General features: G+C 47.2%; 1 protein-coding gene across 2 annotated transcripts in view; it reads right to left on the minus strand.

Moving 5' to 3' along the window:
* The window catches only part of LOC138288428 (glycine N-acyltransferase-like protein 3), a 165,276-nt gene that overhangs the window by 64,282 nt on the left and 80,206 nt on the right, over nucleotides 1-20,788 (minus strand). For both annotated transcript variants that reach the window (XM_069229979.1, XM_069229978.1), the window contains one exon: nucleotides 12,902-13,009. In XM_069229979.1, coding sequence (XP_069086080.1) covers nucleotides 12,902-12,997 — 96 coding nt within the window. In that variant the 5' untranslated portion in view covers nucleotides 12,998-13,009. The remainder of the gene's footprint in view (nucleotides 1-12,901; nucleotides 13,010-20,788) is intronic.

The raw sequence follows: 20,788 nt of genomic DNA on the forward strand, positions 1-20,788 counted from the left end.
TTGTGGCTCCTCTCAGATTCCAGATCTTTCTGTCACCAAAATGAGAGGAAAAAGTGTTTTTTTGGCCAAGTTTTGACGTTTGTAATGGATTCTGGGTAACAGAACCTGGTCAGAGCCCCACAAGTCACCCCATCTTGGATTTCCCTTGGTGTCTAGTTTTCAAAAATGCGCTAGTTTGGTAGGTTTCCCCAGGTGCCGGCTGAGCTAGAGGCCAAAATCCACAGGTAGGCACTTTGTAAAAAACACCTCTGTTTTCTGTGAAAAAATGTGATGTGTCCATGTTGTGTTTTGGGCCATTTCCTTTTGTGGGCGCTAGGCCTACCCACACAAGTGAGGTACCATTTTTATCGGGCGACTTGGGGGAACGCTGGGTGGAAGGAAATTCGTGGCTCCTCTCAGATTCCAGAAATTTCTGTCACTGAAATTAGAGGAAAAAGTGTTTTTTTTGGCCAAATGTTGAGGTGTGCAAAAGATTCTGGGTTACAGAACCTGGTCAGAGCCCCACAAGTCACCCCATCATGGATTCCCCTAGGTGTCTAGTTTTCAAAAATGCGCTGGTTTGCTAGGTTTCCCCAGGTGCCGCCTGAGCTAGAGGCCAAAATCCACAGGTAGGCACTTTGTAAAAAAAACACCTCTGTTTTCTGTGAAAAAATTTGATGTGTCCACGTTGTGTTTTGGACCAATTCCTTTTGTGGGTGCCAGGCCTACCCACACAAGTGAGGTACCATTTTTATCGGGAGACTTGGGTGAACGCTTGGTGGAAGGAAATTTGTGGGTCCTCTCGGATTCCAGAACTGTCTGTCACCGAAATGAGAGGAAAAAGTGTTTTTTTGGCCAAATTTCGAGGTTTGCAAAGGATTCTGGGTAACAGAACCTGGTCAGAGCCCCACAAGTCACCCCATCTTGGATTCCCCTAGGTGTCTAATTTTCAGAAATACGCTGGTTTGCTAAGTTTCCCCAGGTGCCGGCTGAGCTAGAGGCCAAAATCCACAGGTAGGCAGTTTGTAAAAAACACCTCTGTTTTCAGTGAAAAAATTTGATGTGTCCACGTAGTGTTTTGGGAAATTTCCTTTCGTGGGCGCTAGGCCTACCCACACAAGTGAGGTACCATTTTTATCGGGAGACTAGGGGGAGCGCTGGGTGGAAGGAAATTTGTGGCTCTTCTCAGATTCCAGAACTTTCTGTCACCGAAATGAGAGGAAAAAGTGTTTTTTGGGCCAGATTTTGAGGTTTGTAAAGGATTCTGGGTAACAGAACCTGGTCAGAGCCCCACAAGTCACCCCATCTTGGATTCCCCTCGGTGTCTAGTTTTAAAAAATGCGCTGGTTTGCTAAGTTTCCCCAGGTGCCGGCTGAGCTAGAGGCCAAAATCCACAGGAAGGCACTTTGTAAAAAACACCTCTGTTTTCTGTGAAAAAATGTGATGTGTCCACGTTGTGTTTTGGGCCATTTCCTTTCGTGGGCGCTAGGCCTACCCACACAAGTGAGGTACCATTTTTATTGGGCGACTTGGGGGAACGCTCGGTGGACGGAAATTTGTGGCTCCTCTCAGATTCCAGAACTTTCTGTCACCGAAATGAGAGGAAAAAGTGTTTTTTGGGCCAAATTTTGAGGTTTGCAAAGGATTCTGGGTAACAGAACCTGGTCAGAGCCCCACAAGTCACCCCATCTTGGATTCCCCTAGGTGTCTAATTTTCAAAAATATGCTGGTTTGCTAAGTTTCCCCAGGTGCCGGCTGAGCTAGAGGCCAAAATCCACAGGTAGGCACTTTGTAAAAAACACCTCTGTTTTCTGTGAAAAAATGTGATGTGTCCACGTTGTGTTTTGAGCCATTTCCTTTCGTGGGCGCTAGGCCTACCCACACAAGTGAGGTACCATTTTTATCAGGAGGCTTGGAGGAACACAGAATAGCAGAACAAGTGTTATTGCCCCTTGTCTTTCTCTTTTTTTTTCCTTCCAAATGTAAGGCAGTGTGTAAAAAAGACGTCTATTTGAGAAATGCCCTGTAATTCACATGCTAGTACGGGCACCCCGGAATTCAGAGATGTGCAAATAACCACGGCTTCTCAACACCTTATCTTGTGGCCATTTTGGAAATACAAAGGTTTTCTTGATACCTATTTTTCACTTTTTATATTTCAGCAAATGAATTGCTGTATACCCAGTATAGAATAAAAACCCATTGCAAGGTGCAGCTCATTTATTGGCTCTGGGTACCTAGACTTCTTGATGAACCTACAAGCCCTATATATCCCCGCAACCAGAAGAGTCCAGCTGACGTAACAGTATATTGCTTTCAAAAATCTGACATCGCAGGAAAAAGTTACAGAGTAAAACGTGGAGAAAAATGGCTGTGTTTTTACCTCAATTTCAATGTTTTTTAATTTCAGCTGTTATTTTCTGTAGGAAATACTTGTATTTACACAAATGACCCCTTGCTGAATTCAGAATTTTGTCTACTTTTCAGAAATGTTTAGTTTTCTGGGACCCAGCATTGGTTTCTCACCCATTTTGGTCACTAACTGGAAGGAAACTGAAAGCACAAAAAATAGTAAAAATGGGGTATGTCCCAGTAAAATGTCAAATTTGTATTGAAAAATTGTGTTTTCCAATTCACGTCTGCCTGTTCCTGAACGCTGGGAAGATGGTGATCTTGCACAGCAAACCCTTTGTTGATGCCATTCCCAGGGAAAAAACCACGAGCTGCCTTCTGCAGCCCTTTTCCCCATTTTTGTGAAAAAAACTAAGTTTTCACTGTATTTTGGCTAATTTCTTGGTCTCCTTCAGGGGAACCCACAAAGCCTGGGTACCTCTAGAATCCCTAGGATGTTGGAAAAAAAGGACACAAATTTGGCGTGGGTAGCTTATGTGAACAAAAAGTTATCAGGGCCTAAGCGTGAACTGTCCCAAATAGCCAAAAAAAGGCTCGGCACAGGAGGGGGAAAGGGCCTGGCAGCGAAGGGGTTAAACATACTATACACTGGACAGTCAGCCTCCATTCTTCCATTTAAACAAACTAAAGGGCAAATTTATACTCTGCTTGCGCCAAATTTGCATCATTCTTTTTTATGCAAATTCGGCACCAACTTAACTCCACATTTAGATTTTAACGCCAGACCCGTCTAGCGTCTCAATATAGGAGTTCACATCATTTTTTGGATGTGTGAAGCCACCTTGCGTCAATGAAATGCAAGGTAGGTGTTCCCCTCCAAAAAATGACTTTAAGCCCATAGCGCCATATTTATCCTCCCGGGCCAAAATGGTGCCCGAGTGGGAGGCGGGCCTAAATAATGGCGCTAAGCCTGCTTAACGCCATTATTTAATGCCTGGGTCAGACTAGGAGTTAGGGGCCTGTGGACCCATTTCTGTGGTCAAACACCATGGAATGGGCCCACAGGTGCCCATTCCAAGGCCCTAGGAACACCCCCATCCTCACCGGAGGGGCACCAGAGAATGGCGGACCCCAGCACAGGTAAGTAGTGTAAATATTAGTAAGTATTTTTGTTTTTGATTTAAAGTGCCATTGGGGGTCCAACAAGGGGCCCTCTGCATTGCACTGGGGGCAATGGCCATGCCCAGGGGACACTTGTCCCCTGTGCTGGCCATTGGGGTGGTGGGCATGATTCCATTTTTTTGTGATTGTGTGCCAGGAAATGGCGCTTATCTGGTTAGAGGCCGTCTTTTGCCTCCAACCAGGCCAGCGTCATTTTCTAACAAACAACCCCCTCCTTCTCTACCGCCACCCCCACCCAGCTATAGGCTTCTTCCAAGACGCTAGCCCAAGTTTAGCGCCGGCTTGCACCATTCAATAAATACGGCGCCCAGCATTTTTAAATGACACAAGCCAGCACTAAACGTAAAAAGTAGAAATATGGGCCCAAGTCCTTAGATCTCAGCAACATCCATGAAACCATATCTAATGCTGCCAATTAGATTTTTGGAAAAACTAGCAACACTTATGTTATATGCAGACAATAGATATTGTTTATGGTTAAAATCTCCAAACAGAATGAGAAGGCCTTTATGATACGTTTAATTTACTAAATCTATATATTATTTACATCTTCTCATTTCATTTCTATACTCCTCACTTCACCCCCGCATATATACATTCACTACCACCAAACATTCATAGCTAAGATGGAAATCCTTGGGGTGCACTCTGCAGGCTGCCAACCAATTACAATTAACTGCCAAAGGTATCACCTTTTTGGCTATGTTCGTAGACACCAGCATTACTAACCCTCCAGATGGATGCCCCTGTTGGCTCTTCTTTGCAGGCCTAGTCAACTGTACAAAACCATCAATTGTAAGGGTGTTGTCACACAGACATGTTTCTTGCAAACACAAATTTCATGGAGATTCACTATGCTCCAGAAGTTTTTTTTTTATTCTTGACATTCTCCTGAAACCATTTATATTCCATGTCAATACCTTAAGGCTGGCGAGTGAGACAGCCCTGATTAAGTCATAGGGAAACCCCCGGATGACAAAACACCTGTTGGCTGAGACTTCACTTTGGTTGATGGTCAGAGGAAAAGGCCAAAGGGGACATGAATAAACTTTCAACAAAAAACACAGGACTGCCTAAAGAATGTACATTGCATCAGTGTGTGCCTTAAACCTTATACACTTTCTTTTCTTTTACCTACTTTTTGCCAATTTGGTTAGCCACCTTATGCCCCAGATGTCATTTTTCCAAAATCTTTTTGTCATTTTCTTTGTGCTTTTTGTCCACATGTGTTCTCGCCCAGCACATATTAACTTTTGGCTTGTTAATTTGTAGAGATTTTGTTGGAAAATGGCCTTTTCTGAAGAGTCACCCCAAACTTTTTGCATTCCTCCTCCTCTTCTTCAGACCTAATTTTTTGCTGGTTTAGGTCTTTGGGCACTTTACCACTGCTAACTAATTCTAAAGTGCATGTGCTTTCTCCCTAAAACCCGGTAACATTGGCTTATACCCAATTGTCATATTTAATTTACTTGTGAGTCCTTAGTAAAGTGCACTACATGTGCCCCGGTCCTGTAAATGAAATGCTCCTAGTCCACCTGAAGCAGTGGTTGTGCCACCCACATGAGTAGATCCTTAACCTTGTCTCAGGCCTGCCATTGCTAGGCCTGTGTGTGCAGTTTCACGGCCACTTCGTCTTGGCATTTAAAAGTACTAGCTAAACCTTACATTCTCCTTTTATTTACATGCAGGTCACCCCTGAGGTAGGCCCTAGGTAACCCATAGGGCAAGGTGCTATGTAAGTAAAAGTCAGGCCATGTACTTATGTGTTTTATATGCCCTGGCAGAGAATAATTCACAAATTCCTTTTCCACTTCTGTGAGGTCTGCTCCTTTCACAGGCCAGCATTAGAACTGCATTTGCATACTGAATGGCTCTCCTTGGGCAGAGGGGTGGACAGCTCTCTCTTACACTTCAAAGGCCAGTGGTCTGCCCTCACACAAAGGACTGATAACCCCCCACATGGACCTGGGAGTCAGGGCTGGGTTGAAAGGGGAACTTGTGCACTTCAAAACCTCTCTTTGAAGTTTCCCCCACTTCAAAGTCATTTTGGGGAATTTATATGGGTCCTTTACCCTACCAAATCAAACACTTCGTGATCTACCCCTGGACTCTGTCAGAGGGACTACTTGGCTGCCTTCCTCCACAAGTGCTCTCCAATGGCTTGGATTGAGATTGCCTCCTGTTCTGAAGTCTCAGTGGCAACAAAGACTTCACCTACAAGCTAGTTCACCGACTTCAGTGACTCCGGAACTGGCGCCGCTGTCTGAACCCGCACTGCTGCCTGCTCCGGCTCTGTGGTCCTCACTGAACTGAACAACGTGGCCTGCAACGTAAGTCCAACATTGCTGCAACGCCACTGAAGTCCCACAGTGTGATTGCATCACTGAGAAGTTGAAACCTCATGTTTTGACCAGCTGGATTCATCGACCCCGCTGGATCACAAGGAACTGACGACTCGTTCCCCTGCAAAACAACAGAACCAACACCTTGCCTCCCCTGCTGTGCAGTAAGGAACTGACGCCGCACCTGTTCAAGTGATGCCTCACCTCCCCAACTTAGTTTCATTGTTTTCAAAGGTACTGTACCTGGGGTTCCATGTGACTCTGTGACCGGCACCACACTCCCTCACGAGTGGCGTTGGACTGTTGGAAACGACTCCGTCAATGACGTTGTGATAGCCCCAGTTGGAGCTATTGCGTTTCGAAGTGCTTTATTGGGATTGAATCTTTAAAATTTCATATCTTTGCATGTGCACATTGGATTCTTGACATTTTGATTTTATGTTATTCTATTTTTCTAAGCTGGTGTGGTCTGCTTTTGTGGTGTTTGTCTTATGTTACTGTATGAGTTATTCCACAAATACTTTACAAATTGGCTTCTAAGTTAAGCCTTCCTGCTCTGTGCCAAACTACCAGAGGCTGAGCACAGGATAATTTGGATTGTGTTTGATTTTCCCTGACTAGGATTACGGTCCCTACTTTGACAATATCTCTGCCAACTAGAGACCCAATTTCTAACAGCTTTCCCTTGCCTTTGCTAGCGAAGCTTAGTGGATTTTTAAATTGCTTTAATGCTTGAACAAACTGAACAGAGATTGTTTTCTGTGCATCGGATTATTCTTCTGATGTTTTGCATTGCCTTTGTCAAATGTCTAGTCTGTTTCGTATTAGTTAATTTTCATAATTTTTTTTTTAGATCTTTCTACATGACTTTGAGTCTGAGCTCGTAATAAGAATTCTTAACCTTATTTCAGACTGGAGTTATTCTTGTGTGGCCAAATTGGTCATACTATAATTTTAAAATGTACTTGTTGTGAAGTATTGATGCCTTATGTCTCCAAACCCCTATGGTGGTTGTTATACTTGGCATCCTTGGTGTGGTCTCCCCTAACTTTTTGCCTCTGCTCCCCAGGTTGTTAATGTGTGCTGGACTCGGTTTTTGCTGTTGTTGATACTCTGGGCAATTTACCATTGCTAACCAGTGCTAAAGTGCAAATGCTCCTGTGTAAAATGCAATGTTGTTGTTAATGTGTGCTGGACTCTGTTTTTGCTGTTGTTGATACTCTGGGCTCTTTACCATTGCTAACCAGTGCTTAAGTGCAAGTGCTCCTATGTAAAATGCATGTGTAAATTGGCTAATCCATGATTGGCATATTTGATTTACTAGTAAGTCCCTAGTACAGTGCACTAGAGGTGCCCAGGATCTGTGCATCAATTGCTACTAGTGGGCCTGCAGCACTGGTTGTGCCACCCACCTAAGTAGCCCTGTAAACATGGCTCAGATCTGCCACTGCAGTGTCTGTGTGGGCAGTTTTAAAGTGCCAATTTGACTTGGAACGTGTACCCACTTGCCAGGCCTAAACCGTCTCTTTTCATTCATGTAAGGCACCCCTAAGGTAGGCCCTAGGTTGCCCCATGGGCAGAGTGCACTGTATGTTAAAGGTGGGACATGTACTGATGTGTGTTACATGTCTTAACAGTGAAATACTACTAAATTCAGGGGCATATTTATACTCTGTTTGCGCCGGAATTGCGTCGTTTTTTTTTTACGCAAATCCGACGCAAAGCTGTCTCCATATTTATACTTTGGCGTTAGACCCGTCTAGCGCCAAAGATCTTGGAGTTTGCGTCATTTTTTAGCGTGGACACCTACCTTGCGTTAATGATATGCAAGGTAGGCGTTCCCGTCTAAAAAATGACTCCAAGGCATGTGCGCCTTATTTAAACTCCCGTGCAAAAATGATGCACGGGAGTGGGCGGGTCAAAAGAAATGACGTCCAGCCGCTTTTGCGTCATTTTTTAACGCCTGGTCAGGGCAGGTGTTAAGGGACCTGTGGGCTCGGAAGGAGCCCAGAGGTGCCCTCCCATGCCCCCAGGGACACCCCCTGCCACCCTTGCCCACCCCTGGAGAACGCCCAAGGATGGAGGGACCCATCCCAGGGAACTTAAGGTAAGTTTAGGTAAGTATTTTTATTTTTATTTTTTTGTGGCATAGGGGGGCCTGATTTGTGCCCCCCTACATGCCACTATGCCCAATGACCATGCCCAGGGGACATAAGTCCCCTGGGCATGGCCATTGGGCAAGGGGGCATGACTCCTGTCTGTGCTAAGACAGGAGTCATTTCAATGGGGGTTGGGAGTCAAAAGAAATGGCGCAAATCGGGTTGAGGCCAATATTTTGCCTCAGACCTGGCTTGCCCCATTTTTTGACGCCCAAGCTCCATTTTCCCCTACGCCGGCGCTGCCTGGTGTGGGTCATTTTTTTTGACGCACACCAGTCAGCTGAACCGGCTAACGTCATTCCATAAATAAGGCGCCCGCATGGCGCTTTGGAATGGCGTTAGCCTGCGTTCAAATTTTTGACGCACAACTGCGTTGGCGCAGTTGTGCGTCAAAAAGTATAAATATGGCCCTCAGTCTTTACTTTTGCAAGGCCTAGCTCTCTCATAGGTTAACATGGGGGCTGCCTTTAAATAACTTTAATGTGCAGATTCCCTCTGAGAGCAGATAGAAATATGGAATCTGTAGTCTCACAATTTAAAAATACATCTTTTAGTGAAGTTGGTTTTTGGATTGTGAGTTTGAAAATGCCACTTTTAGAAAGTATGCATTTTCTTGCTTAAATCATTCTGTGACTCTGCCTGTTTGTGGATTCCCTGTCTGAGTCAGTTTGACAGAGGAGCTGTTTACACCTCTCCTCTAGACAGTGACCCAAAGGGAGCTGGGGTGTAGCCTGCATATCCTGATGAGTCATCTGAGCTAGAGTGGAGGGAGGAGTGGTCACTTGCACCTGAAAGGACTGTGCCTGCCCTCACACAATGCAGCTTCCAATCCCCTGGTGTGTGTCTCGGGCCTTGCCTGGACAAGAAAGGACCTTGCAAACACTTGAGACTTTGCTTTGGAGTTTGCCAACTTCTAAGGCAGAAAGGGGTATAAGTATTGGATCCAAACCCCATACTTTTAGAATCTTTCTGGAATCAAGATGAACCTCTGACAAGGAGAAGTGCTGAAGAGCTGGAGGAGGATTACTATCCCTTGGCTGTGTTGCTTTGATGGATTGGCCTGCAGTTGCTGCTTCTGCCTGAAAAGAGTGCAAAGGGTGAACTTTACTGTGTATCCTGCTTGAGAAAGTACTCCAAGAGCTAGAAGTAGAGCGTGCCTCTTGTTGGAAGTCTCAGGGACACCAAAGACTTCAGTTTTCCTTGACCTGCAGCACCGGGAACTGAGTGTTTTGTGCTGTTCAAGAGGAAAACCACTGTGATGCCGCCAACGACACCGCTGGCCTGCACCCTGACCTGACGGCACTGCATGGAGCCGCACTGCCCCGGTTCTCACCGCAACCCTGGTCTCACCAATGCAGTCATCGGACGATTTCACTGAGATGCTGTTCGCGCCGCAACCTGTGGGCCCGCACTCCGCCATCGCCTTGTTCACACCGCAGCCTGGGCATCCCTGAAGCCACCGCTGCTGCTGACACCAGAGCGCTGCCTGCACCGTGGCCTGTGGACACCACCCGTGAGGAGCACGAAGCACCGTCCCATCCTGCACCACAGCCCTGGTCCACCGACGCCAGCACCATCGACTCCAGTGTCGTCACCAAGCATCCCTGCCCGCACCATGGCCTGTAGACACCGCTCGTGAGGGTCACAAAGCACCATCCCATCCTGCACCGCCGGCTTTGGCCTACTGATGACAATGCTTCAGCAACAATGATGCCGTTGCCTACACTGTCACCTGGTGACTCTGCATGTTTCACCTCCCTTCTTCACACTGCAGCCCTGGTCTCACCGACGCCATTGGACACTGTCACCGAGCCGCTGCCTGCACCATGAACTGTGGGCACTGCACGTCTCATCGTCCTGCTTCACACCGCAGCCCCAATGCCATCCATGCCAGCTCTCCTGACTTCTTCTGCCGGAGTCCGATCTGCACCGCATGTGCCTTCAAGGGCCCGACGACGACCACACCGACTCCGGAACCATACTGTTTGCGGGTCTTCCCAACACTGTAGCTGGCCCGCGACGCCACAGCCGGCCTGAACTGTTGATTTTGTTGAGCACAACGCCGCAATAGCCACAGGTGGAGCTATAAACTTCAAGGAACTGTATTTTTGAGCAAATTTGGGAGAATTCACATTTTTATTACAGTATGTTGGATTTGTATCGTCTTTGGTCTTGTTTTATATAGATAAATATTGGCTATTTTTTCTAAAACCGGTGTGGCGTCCTTTTGTAGTGTTTTTATTTATTACTGTGTGTTATGTGCAAATGCTTTACACATTGCTTCCGAGATAAGACTGACTGCTCATGCCAAGCTACCAAGGAGGTGAGCAGGGGTTATCTGAGCGGGTATCTCCCTTATCATGACTAGTGTGAGGGTCCCTACGTGGACAGGGTGCAAACCGACTGCCAACTAGAGACCCCATTTCTAACATTCCATTTCTAGCTGGCGTAAAACAAATGACACTATTGCTCCTTATCTGCGCCATGATGCGTAGTAGTATAAATATGGTGCACACATGGTGGCAGGAGGGGGGGCGGTAAAGGGAGTAAGAAAAGTGGCGCTGCACTGTGTGCAGCACCACAGTTCTTAAATATGCCCCTCTGCTTTTCTCTTGCCATTATGTCATCAGTGACAGGGCTGGGTAATTTTCAGCTTCATAAGTTCGTTTTCATAGCGTCCTATTACCACCATGTGTCCAGTGCTGGTACTACAGGCTTAGCAGTGCAAGCTATGTAATGACATTATTTGGAGCCAAAGAGTAGCTATTGCCTCAGCTTCACCATTCCATTCTTCAATCAAACTTTTGCTTTATTTTTACTGTTTGTCTAACAGGGGATGGCGCAGACATCATGTGTTCCAAAAAATACCCTTGCATTAGGTCAAATCTACATATTGCATCTCTAGTAATAGTCTTTAACACGTTCCTGAATTAGCGCAATCTATCAGTTACTCCCACATTCTGCCCTTGTATTGAATGATTTTTAAAATAATTGCCCACTTGATTTTCCTCTTGGGCCATCCTTGGTAGATCAATGCTGTGGCTGTAGCAGTTCTAGTCCTCATCAGTTAACCTACTAATCATGGACATTTTGGAATCAAATGTGACTCCCAGAGTTTTCCTTTACCCTTAGGTTACTTTTATTCTGATCATTCTTAAAGCTTATCTTTTGTTTGGGAAGTGTCTGAACTATTAAGGTTTGTTCAGGCCTAAAAGTGTGCATCCATCCACTCATCAATCTTTTCAAAGGTTTCCTCTTCTGTGCTCCTATCACTCTCAGGTTCATTCGAAAGTCTGAACAACACTTGGGGCCGTCACAGTATTTGTGGTAATCTACATCAGTGGGAGTAAGGGACTGCATAATGGTTTGGCATTTATAAGTCATGATAGGTATGAGCCCTGCTGTACCTAACATGCCACCTGCCTGGGACATTATTTATAATGGAGCAACCTGTCTTAAGTGGATGAATGGATAGAAGGACAACGCCTCATCTGAAAAGTTTATTTTAGTCTTTTTCTAATACATTGATATAATATAAAACCGAGCAAATGATGGCAAAAAGGGACAACGGGTAAGGCAATCTGATTGTTCATTTTCAGCACATAATCAGGAAAAATATAGCAATCTTTGAAAAAAAAGTATTTCATGGATTGCGGTTTCTTGGTGTCATTTCTAAGCAAGACAAACAAGCACACAGACAGACAGACTCACACATTTTTTTTCTCGTTCTCTTTAAAAGCGCGTTGTTTCCAAGGACAAAACATCACTGCTCCTCAGTGACTGTATACCTTCAAAGGATGTTGCCTGAATGAAAGGAACTGGATTGTTTAGGTCCATTTTTTTATCACTTAGCAAACAATAAATAAAGAAGATTGTCGCGATAAATGCTTCCTGCTGAATTTGGTGCGATTTGCAAACGGTTAGGCCTGTCATACTTTTGAGACTTTTGAGACTGAAGAGTTCAATAACATTACAGTGACGTAATAATTGTTCTATGAAGCATTACATACAATAAAGTAATTACTCAATACTTGGAGACACTGCTTTGAAAATGGATGTTTACCGCCCTGTACCGCCCTCGACTCTGAAAACTGGAGATCCTTAACGAGGGCACGCACTTGATAGGTATGTTTAGTTGGCCTAATATTTCTGCCTAGGTTTTGTAGAAGAGGTAAGCGTTTGATGGGCAGAGAGATTTGATCAGGTACCTTGTATCTTACTAAACCTTAGTGGAAATACATTATATGTAGCGTCACTTTTCTTGGGGCCCCTTGCGCCCCCCCTACCGCCACCATGTGTGCGCCGAATCTCTTAGATTCCACTGCACCATTGTTGCGGTGCCCTAAAGGGGGGAATGCTCCCCTTGCATACATTATGCCTGGTGCAGGAATAATGTGGCGTAATGGGTTACAAATTGGAGCAATGCATGCATTGCACCACTTTGTAAATCTGGTGTGGCGGTATTGGCCTTGGGACATATTAGTGTAATAAAAAATTATGCTACTGTGGCTCAAGGAGGCGCTAGGCCCTCTTGCATCTGGGCCTAGGGATCTAGATTCTAGCCCCAACGATACAGGAGAGAGAAATATGTGTCTCCCTATTGGAAAAGGCTGCACCTTTGAGGAAGTACTTAGCAGGTCACTGAGACTGAGCGTTTGCCCTTTTAGTCCTGAAAAGCGCGATTAATGGGGTATGTAGCATTGGCTTCTCCTCTCTTCTGACATCCCGGGGCTTAGAAAAGCCTTTCATCAGTAATCCGGTGTACTAGACATTACCATTGTACTTCATGTTACACAGATTACTGTCGATTTCAGCCTCATGCCATGTGTTACTTGGTTTAGAAGTGGTATGTTAGAGAAAGACAAAACTTTGAGTAGGAAGATTTACCTTCTTTTGGGGCCGCACAAGCACAGCATTGAAGTTCGGCCAGGAATCTACCAGGATCTCTTGATGAAATGGGTTTCCCTGAAGAATTTTTAACATAGCGCCATAAACCTGTTTGAAGGATTCAAAAATAACAAAAAGATATCTTTAAACAGTTTAATTTTATTGTAACTTGATAAGCAAATAAAAAATTAATAGGAAAAATCATCCTTGATGTCCTTCTCTCGGATTACAGACGCCACAAAAAAAACTATGGGGGTCATTATGTCCCCGGCGGTAGGCGATAATGTGGCGGTAGTACTGCCAACAGGCTGGCGGTACATACTGCCACTGTATGACATTGTCGGGTTTTCTGCACCCAACCAGCTAATTTACCACTCCGACCGCCATGGCGGTAGCAGCCGCCGGGATGAAGATAACAATCTTCAGCATGGCGGCCGCTATTGTACTGTCAGCGGCATTTTGACCCTGCCTACCACCATGGTTTTCATGGCATTCGTAACACTACGAAAACCATGGTGGTGGGGCCTAACAGTGACAGGGAATTCCTTCCCTGACACCGGTAGGAGGCTCACCTACCCCCCAACACTCCTCAGATGCCCCCACCCATCTCCATCCATGCTCCCCCTTCCAATCCTCCACCCCCCATTCACTCACACTGGCATACACGCATTCATTCACGCATGCATCCATTCATTCTCACACACATCCATACAGACATTCACACTGACACGCAGAAGCGCATTCACATTTCCATTCTTACACGCATTCTCTCACATGCATACACCCACGACAACAACACTACACAATCACATTCACGTACACACTCACACATTCATGCACACAACCCCCCCCACACACACACACGACACCTCCCACCCTCCTCCCCTGTTTGAAGCCCAACTTACCTGCATCCAGTTGCTCTTCAGGCAGGGAGCGGGACAGGGCGCTGCTTCCGCCAGCAGCGGCCGCCAGCAGAACACTGCCAGGCCGTATTATTTGTCTTAACACAGCTGGCGGGGGTCTACTGGCGTGACGCTGCTGGTGGTGGAAGCGCCACCTTAACACCATCCGCCAGTATGACCACAGCCGGATTTCCGTCCTTCTTGTTGTGGAAATCCGGTTGTGGTCATAATCTGGCAGACTGGGGTTAGCCGCGGGGATGGTCTTTTGGCGTCCATCGCCACGGCGGTAGGCAGCATTTACTGCCATTGTTAATATATGCCCATGATAAGCCATCGCTCCAGTGGTCATAGAAAACAGTGATTCCAGCACGCTGTATGCATGTAAAATCTTTATGTGGCTCACTACATGCAAGAGGACTAGCTGCTTAAGAGTGGGCTGGTTTCAAGATTAAGGGGGTCATTCTGGGTTTCCCGCTGGGCTGGCGGGCGACCGCCAGAAGGCCGCCCGCCAGCCCACCGGGAAACACCCTTCCATGAGGATGCCGGCTCCGAATGGAGCCGGCGGAGTGGAAGGGGTGTGACGGGTGCAGTTGCACCCGTCGCGATTTTCAGTGTCTGCATGGCAGACACTGAAAATCTTTGTGGGGGCCTGTTACGGGGGCCCCTGCAGTGCCCATGCCATTGGCATGGGCACTGCAGGGGCCCCCAGGGGCCCCACGACACCCCATACCGCCATTCTGTTCCTGGTGGCCAAAACCGCCAGGAACAGGATGGCGGTCGGAATCCCCAAGGTGCCGCAGCAAGCTGCGCCGCCATGGAGGATTCCCCAGGGCAGCGGGAAACCGGCGGTACACTGCCGGTTTTCCGTTTCTGACCGCGGCTGTACCGCCACAGTCAGAATGCCCATGGGAGCACCGCCAGCCTGTTGGCGGTGCTCCCGCGGTCGTTGGCCCTGGCGGATTTTACCGCCAGGGTCAGAATGACCCCCTAAGAGTCGTTGGATAAAAGTGCAAAGATTGTCAAAGTCTTTGCTTCAAGTTGGTGCCATGCTGTATCATTTTGAAAGTACAGGGATACAGAAATACAACACACTCCAGTACTTTCCTAAGCGCTGGCACACAAACTGCTTCCTAACACCAGCACAGGCACCATTGCACTATGGTGCAAGGGTGTCTGCATTGCAGGGATAATTGTTTATGTGCAGAAAGTGACACCTTTCTGCACATAAGCAATCATTAATGGAGTTTTCCTCTTCCTATGTGTGCTGCAGAATGATTAGGTGTGCTTGAATGGATAATCACTGGGAGGATGGGAAGGGGGAGCTTGGCACAGCCCTATCTACACCTGAATAGACTGTGCCCTGCTTCACATAAAGGGCTGCACACTCCATGTAGTTAGGATGGAGCCAAGGTAAGGGAGGCAGGACACGTGCACTTCAAAGGTAAACCTCTGGAAGCTTCTCTCACTTCGAATATAGAATAAATATTGGGCCTAAGACACCAACTCTTCAGTATACGTCTGGCCTTGGTGACTCTACTGTGAAGAAGGAATGCTGTGTTACTGAAATTACTGCCACTCTGCTGGACTGCTGCTCTGCTGGTCTACTGCCTTTCTAGACTGCTGCATTGCTGTCCCACTGCTCTCCTTGAGAGTCACAGAGATTGGAGCTGCACCTTATCCCCCCGGAGCTGCACAAGACTTCCAGAGTGAATCTAAGGGCAAGTCTGATGCCCTCCTGTTCAGAGCCACAGGGACATAACAAGCCCCCAAACACGGGAACCATCACCCACATCCAGCTGGAGCAAGCCCGACCCCTAAGTGGAACTCTCCAAGTCATGGACCCTTGTTATGGCCTCAGTGGAGCTGAATGGAAATTTTTCGGCTCTTTGTGATCGAGAACGGACCCATTGCTGCCAACACCTCGCTCATACTGCCCACCAATAGGAAGTTCTATCAACCCATCCCTTCACTCTACAGCATCAATCACCTACAGAAAGCATGACCACGAAGCTCCAGACCGACCATTCATGACAACAACAGGATATTCCCATTACAGTGAAGACTGCCCGCAATGCTGGGCCTGCCCTTTGTGCTGTAACAACCGACATCTGTGATGCTTCCCTGCTCCTCTTGGCCTCCTCACGATAAACAAGACTCTGTGCTGGGCAAAGAAAGTAACTTTTCTGTGGAACTAACCTGGTCAACCTGAACTTGTGACTTTCTCCTGGTCTTACTCTACCATATAGCTTCAAATGACATTTAGGGCTTTTTGACTTTTTTTTCACTTAAATCTTTAAAATTGCATATCTACTCTTCTATAGATTGGATTGTTGTTATTTTGATCTTCCTTTATTTATTATGTGATGCTCTATCTTTGTGAATTGGTGTGGGATTTTTGTTGTGTTGTGTTTTCATTTTATTACTGTTTGAAATGCTGCATACATACTTTACACATTAGATATAAGTTAAGCCGGACTGCTCTGCGCCAAGCTATCAGAGGGTTGACCACAGGTTAATTTGTGGTTTGCTTGTACCTCACCCTGACAAGGATTGTTGTTCCAGTTTTCACCCCTCTCAACCAGTAACCCAATTACAGTTGCTGTTTGTTTTTAATTTTAATTTCATTGCTTTCAGGGATAATAATTTGATTTTTGGTCAAATTTGGAATCTTATATAGTATCTTTTTTTGTATGGCCAACCTCACTTTTGACTGACTTGTATTGCTTGCTTTTTAATTTTGCACACTGAGGCACTCCATTTCAGGTCCCATCACATGTGCTGTGACCCCTAGTACACTGTAAAATTGGCTACTATCCAATTGATATAGTAAGACCCTAGAATATGGTGCTGGGAAATATGCCAACATCATGGAAAGTTACATGTCACCTATGGACTGCAGCACTATTTGTACCATCCACTAGAGTGACAAAGAAAACATGGCATAAGTCATACCTGTATAACAAACCTGCTAAAATATTTATTTTTGACAGATATGAGATGTACATTTGAATATAGAATGTTTTACACACTTTGTAGGCTTTGTAACACTTAAGGTAGAGTGCCTAGTAGTTAAACATTATATATGCAAGAACTTAGGCCCTCATTATGACATTGGCGATAAGTACCCCTTACCACCATGCTGACTGCCGCCAACATACCACCATCGCAGCGGATTACCGATACCCATATTATGACACCCACATAGCAATCCGTCACGAGACAGCCACACACACAAGTCCGCCAGCCCAAAGGTCGGTGAGAAACGGGCAGTAGCAAAACCCACACTGTTACACCAACAGAACTACGCCCACAACATTATGACCCAGGAATCACTGCGGCAGACATTCAATCGTGGTAAACAATTGGCGCTACATATCACCGCGCTCAAAATACACACACACATACAAAACAACACTACATTGGACAATTCAAATAACACACACCTGACATCCATACACACAACACACCCACACCACTATAAAACACACACCCACATTACCTACAACCCTTTATGACTACAAACAAGTGCCACAAGAGAGATAGCGAGACCACAGACAAGACCACAGCCACACACCGCCAGCACCTTACATCACACACCCCAACACATCACCCCGCACACCCTCACCCACACCACTCACACTACACCCATGGCACCACAATGATGCCCCAGGTTCTCAGAGGAGGAGCTAAGGGTCATGGTGGAGGAAATCATCCGGGTAGAGCCACAGCTATTTGGATCACAGGTGCAGCAGACATCCATTGCTAGGAAGATGGAGCTATGGCGACGAATCGTGGACAGGGCCAACGCCATGGGACAGCACCCCAGAACAAGGGATGACATCAGGAAGAGGTGGAACGACCTACAGGGAAGGTGCGTTCCGTGGCAGAAAGATACCAACTCCCTGTACAGAGGACTGGCAGTGGACCCCCACCTCCTCCCCCATAATTCACCACGTGGGAGGAGTAAGTCTTGGCAATCATGCATCCTGAGGGCCTGGCAGGAGTAGTAGGATGACTGGACTCTGGTAAGTCAAATCTCTATTACTATCACCCCCCCCTACCTGCATGCCATTACATACCCCACCCTTACCCTCACTCCCATCACTCCAACACCTTCCACACACCCCCACCATCACAACCCACCACTCCCATTACCAAGCTCTGCATGCTCTACTAATGCATGGACCCCCATCACAGACCTGCATGGACCCCCATCACTAAAGCATGCACACTAGAGGAAAACAGCAAGCTCACCAAATACCTACTCACACAAGGCAAAGCTGCCAGGGCAATAACAACCATAGAGGGCAACACACCCATGCACAAGATATCACACGCAGAAACAATAACACTGCATTTACATCCCCATAGGTCCCCCAGCCAACGTCACCGGAGAGGAGGTGCCAGCGACATCCAGCCCCCCCCCCCCCCCCCCCCAGAAGAGGCCAACAATGATGATAGCAGCTCTGGATGTCTGGATCTGGATGACCAACCTGGCCCCTTAGGGATCTCCGGACAGTCGGTTACCCAGGCACAGTCCCATACCACCACAGAGCCTCCCCCCTCAGGAAGCACCAGCACAGGACCCACCCAACGGGCCCATACCTCTGGCTCAGGACGCATCAATCAGCAGTGTGTCCACCACTATAGGGACCCCAGGCCACCCCACAAACACAGGACGATCAGGGACCTGGGGTAAGTGGCAGTGGGAACACTGTTCAGGGGACAGAGGCACAGGACAACAGGGAAGTTGGGAGGACTGCTGTGCGACAGGGGGAGGAGAGGCCCAGGGAACCGACTCTCCAGGAGGCACTCACCAAGATCCTGGGAGCATGCCACCCTTCCCGGGAGACGATGGGCCAGATACTGGACAAGATGCAGGAGAACCAGCAGCTGCAAGAGGGACAGTACTTGGGGATCAGGGTGAACTTGAAGTCCATTAACACCACCCTGGTCTCCATTGCAGGGGTGCTGCAGACATGGCCAACAGTATGAGGAAGGCAGTGGCACACCACCGGGCCCCTACCACTAGCCAAACCAATTAACAGCTCTCCACCTCCGCTGCCGCTAGTGAACAGGAGGCCCCGCCATAGGACCACCAGCACCCCTCCTCCTGCAGAAGGAGAACCACCTGCGGCCCAGGCAGAAGCCAGAGACTATTGCCAAGATCCCTGCAAGGAAATAAGACTCCTGATTGTCACCCTTGTGTCCCACCCTGTCACCCTGTACACCTTGAACTGCCATTACTCCACTTCCTATGCCCCCTTGGACAATGTACCTGTGATCCACATAGACTGGACTCTATTCTTGACTTTCCGCCACCATCACCCCAGCCCATTGCACATCCCCCTTTAATTAGCACCTAAATAAACACCATTTGAAAAAATACAAGTATGGAGTCTGTCAAATGATTGAGCTATGCATTCATTTAACAAGCTTTAAACACTGCAATACAACTGTGCAGTAATGTATCCATAGGAATGACCTGTAGTTGGCTGCAATCAACACACCAGGAGCGATAGTGGGGCACAAATATCTGCGAATAGAGATGCCAAAGGGTACAGTGGTGGCCATAGAAGTGGGAAAATCAGCCTGCCAGTGACGATGTCAAACACAAAACTGTTAATTAAAAGTGAAGTTACACAGTCTTATATGTGGGTCCACTGCTGCCAGACGGCCATCTCCAGCCTCATCCTCCTGCAGAAAAGGTACCTGGTGACGTAACGCAAGGTTGTGCAACATACAGCATGCCATGATGGTCTGGCAGACCTTCTTGGGTGAGTAGCACAGGGAACCACCTATCAGACAGAGGCAACGAAACCTATTCTTCAGGAAGCTGAATGTCCTCTCAATGATTCTCCTTGTTCGCCCATGTGCCTCATTGTAACATTCCTCTGCCCTTGTCCTGGGATTCCCCACAGGGTCAGTAGCCATGAGAGGTTGGGATAACCAGAGTCACCAGCAAATATTGAGGGACAACTGTTAGACACACACTAACCCTGAGGGCCCACACCATACCCATACAACAACAGGAACCAGGGCTCACCTATTAGCCACACCTGGTGCCTCTGGAGTTGAGCCATCACATATGGGATGCTGCTATTCCTCAGGATAAAGGCATCATGCACAGACCCAGGATACTTTGCATTGACATGGGGGATGTACTGGTCTACACAATCTGCACATTCATTGAGTGAAAGCTCTTTTGATTTCTGAACACTTGTTCATTTCTCCAGGGGGTACAAATGCATTATGTGTACCATCAATAGCCCTAATAATGTTGGGGATATGTCCCATTGCATAGAAATCAGCTTTCACTATGGCCAAATCCTCCACCTGGGGGAAAACGATGTAGCTGTGCATGTGTTTAATCAGGGCAGACAACACTCTGGTCAGAACTGTTGAGAACATTGGCTGGGACATTCCTGCTACCAAGCCCACTGTCACTTGGAAGGAGCCAGTTGCCAGGAAATGGAGCACAGATAGGACTTGCACAAGAGGGGGAATCCCTGTGCTGTGGGGTGACAGATAGCAGATATCAGGTCAGGCTCCAATTTGGCACACATCTCTGTGATTGTGGCCCTGTCCAGTCTATAGGTGAAGATAATGTGACTGTCCTCCATTGTTGCCAACTCCGCCAGGGGCTTGTACATCGGAGGATATCTCCATCTCCTATTCATCCGCCGGGGGCAAAACGGTGAGCAGCTGGTCAGTATCCCATATTTCCAAACACCACACTTCCTTGCATGTTGTGACTGTAACAGTATATTGTTAGATAGGCACAAATGGTGCCTAAGTGTACTGTGACGCAGTTAGGTGCCATGGCGGGCCCACCCCCCGAAAAAGGCATCCGCCTGTCCTGTTAGGAGCGACATGTGGAAATGAGGTAATTCCACAGACGTTGTGCGCCATTGCGGGACGCGGTCAAGAACCGCTGTGCAATTCCTATGTGTAACAGTGCCCAATGGTGATGTATGCCAGCGGT

Source organism: Pleurodeles waltl, chromosome 4_1 (assembly GCF_031143425.1).
Source record: "Pleurodeles waltl isolate 20211129_DDA chromosome 4_1, aPleWal1.hap1.20221129, whole genome shotgun sequence".
Classification (NCBI taxonomy): domain Eukaryota; kingdom Metazoa; phylum Chordata; class Amphibia; order Caudata; family Salamandridae; genus Pleurodeles; species Pleurodeles waltl.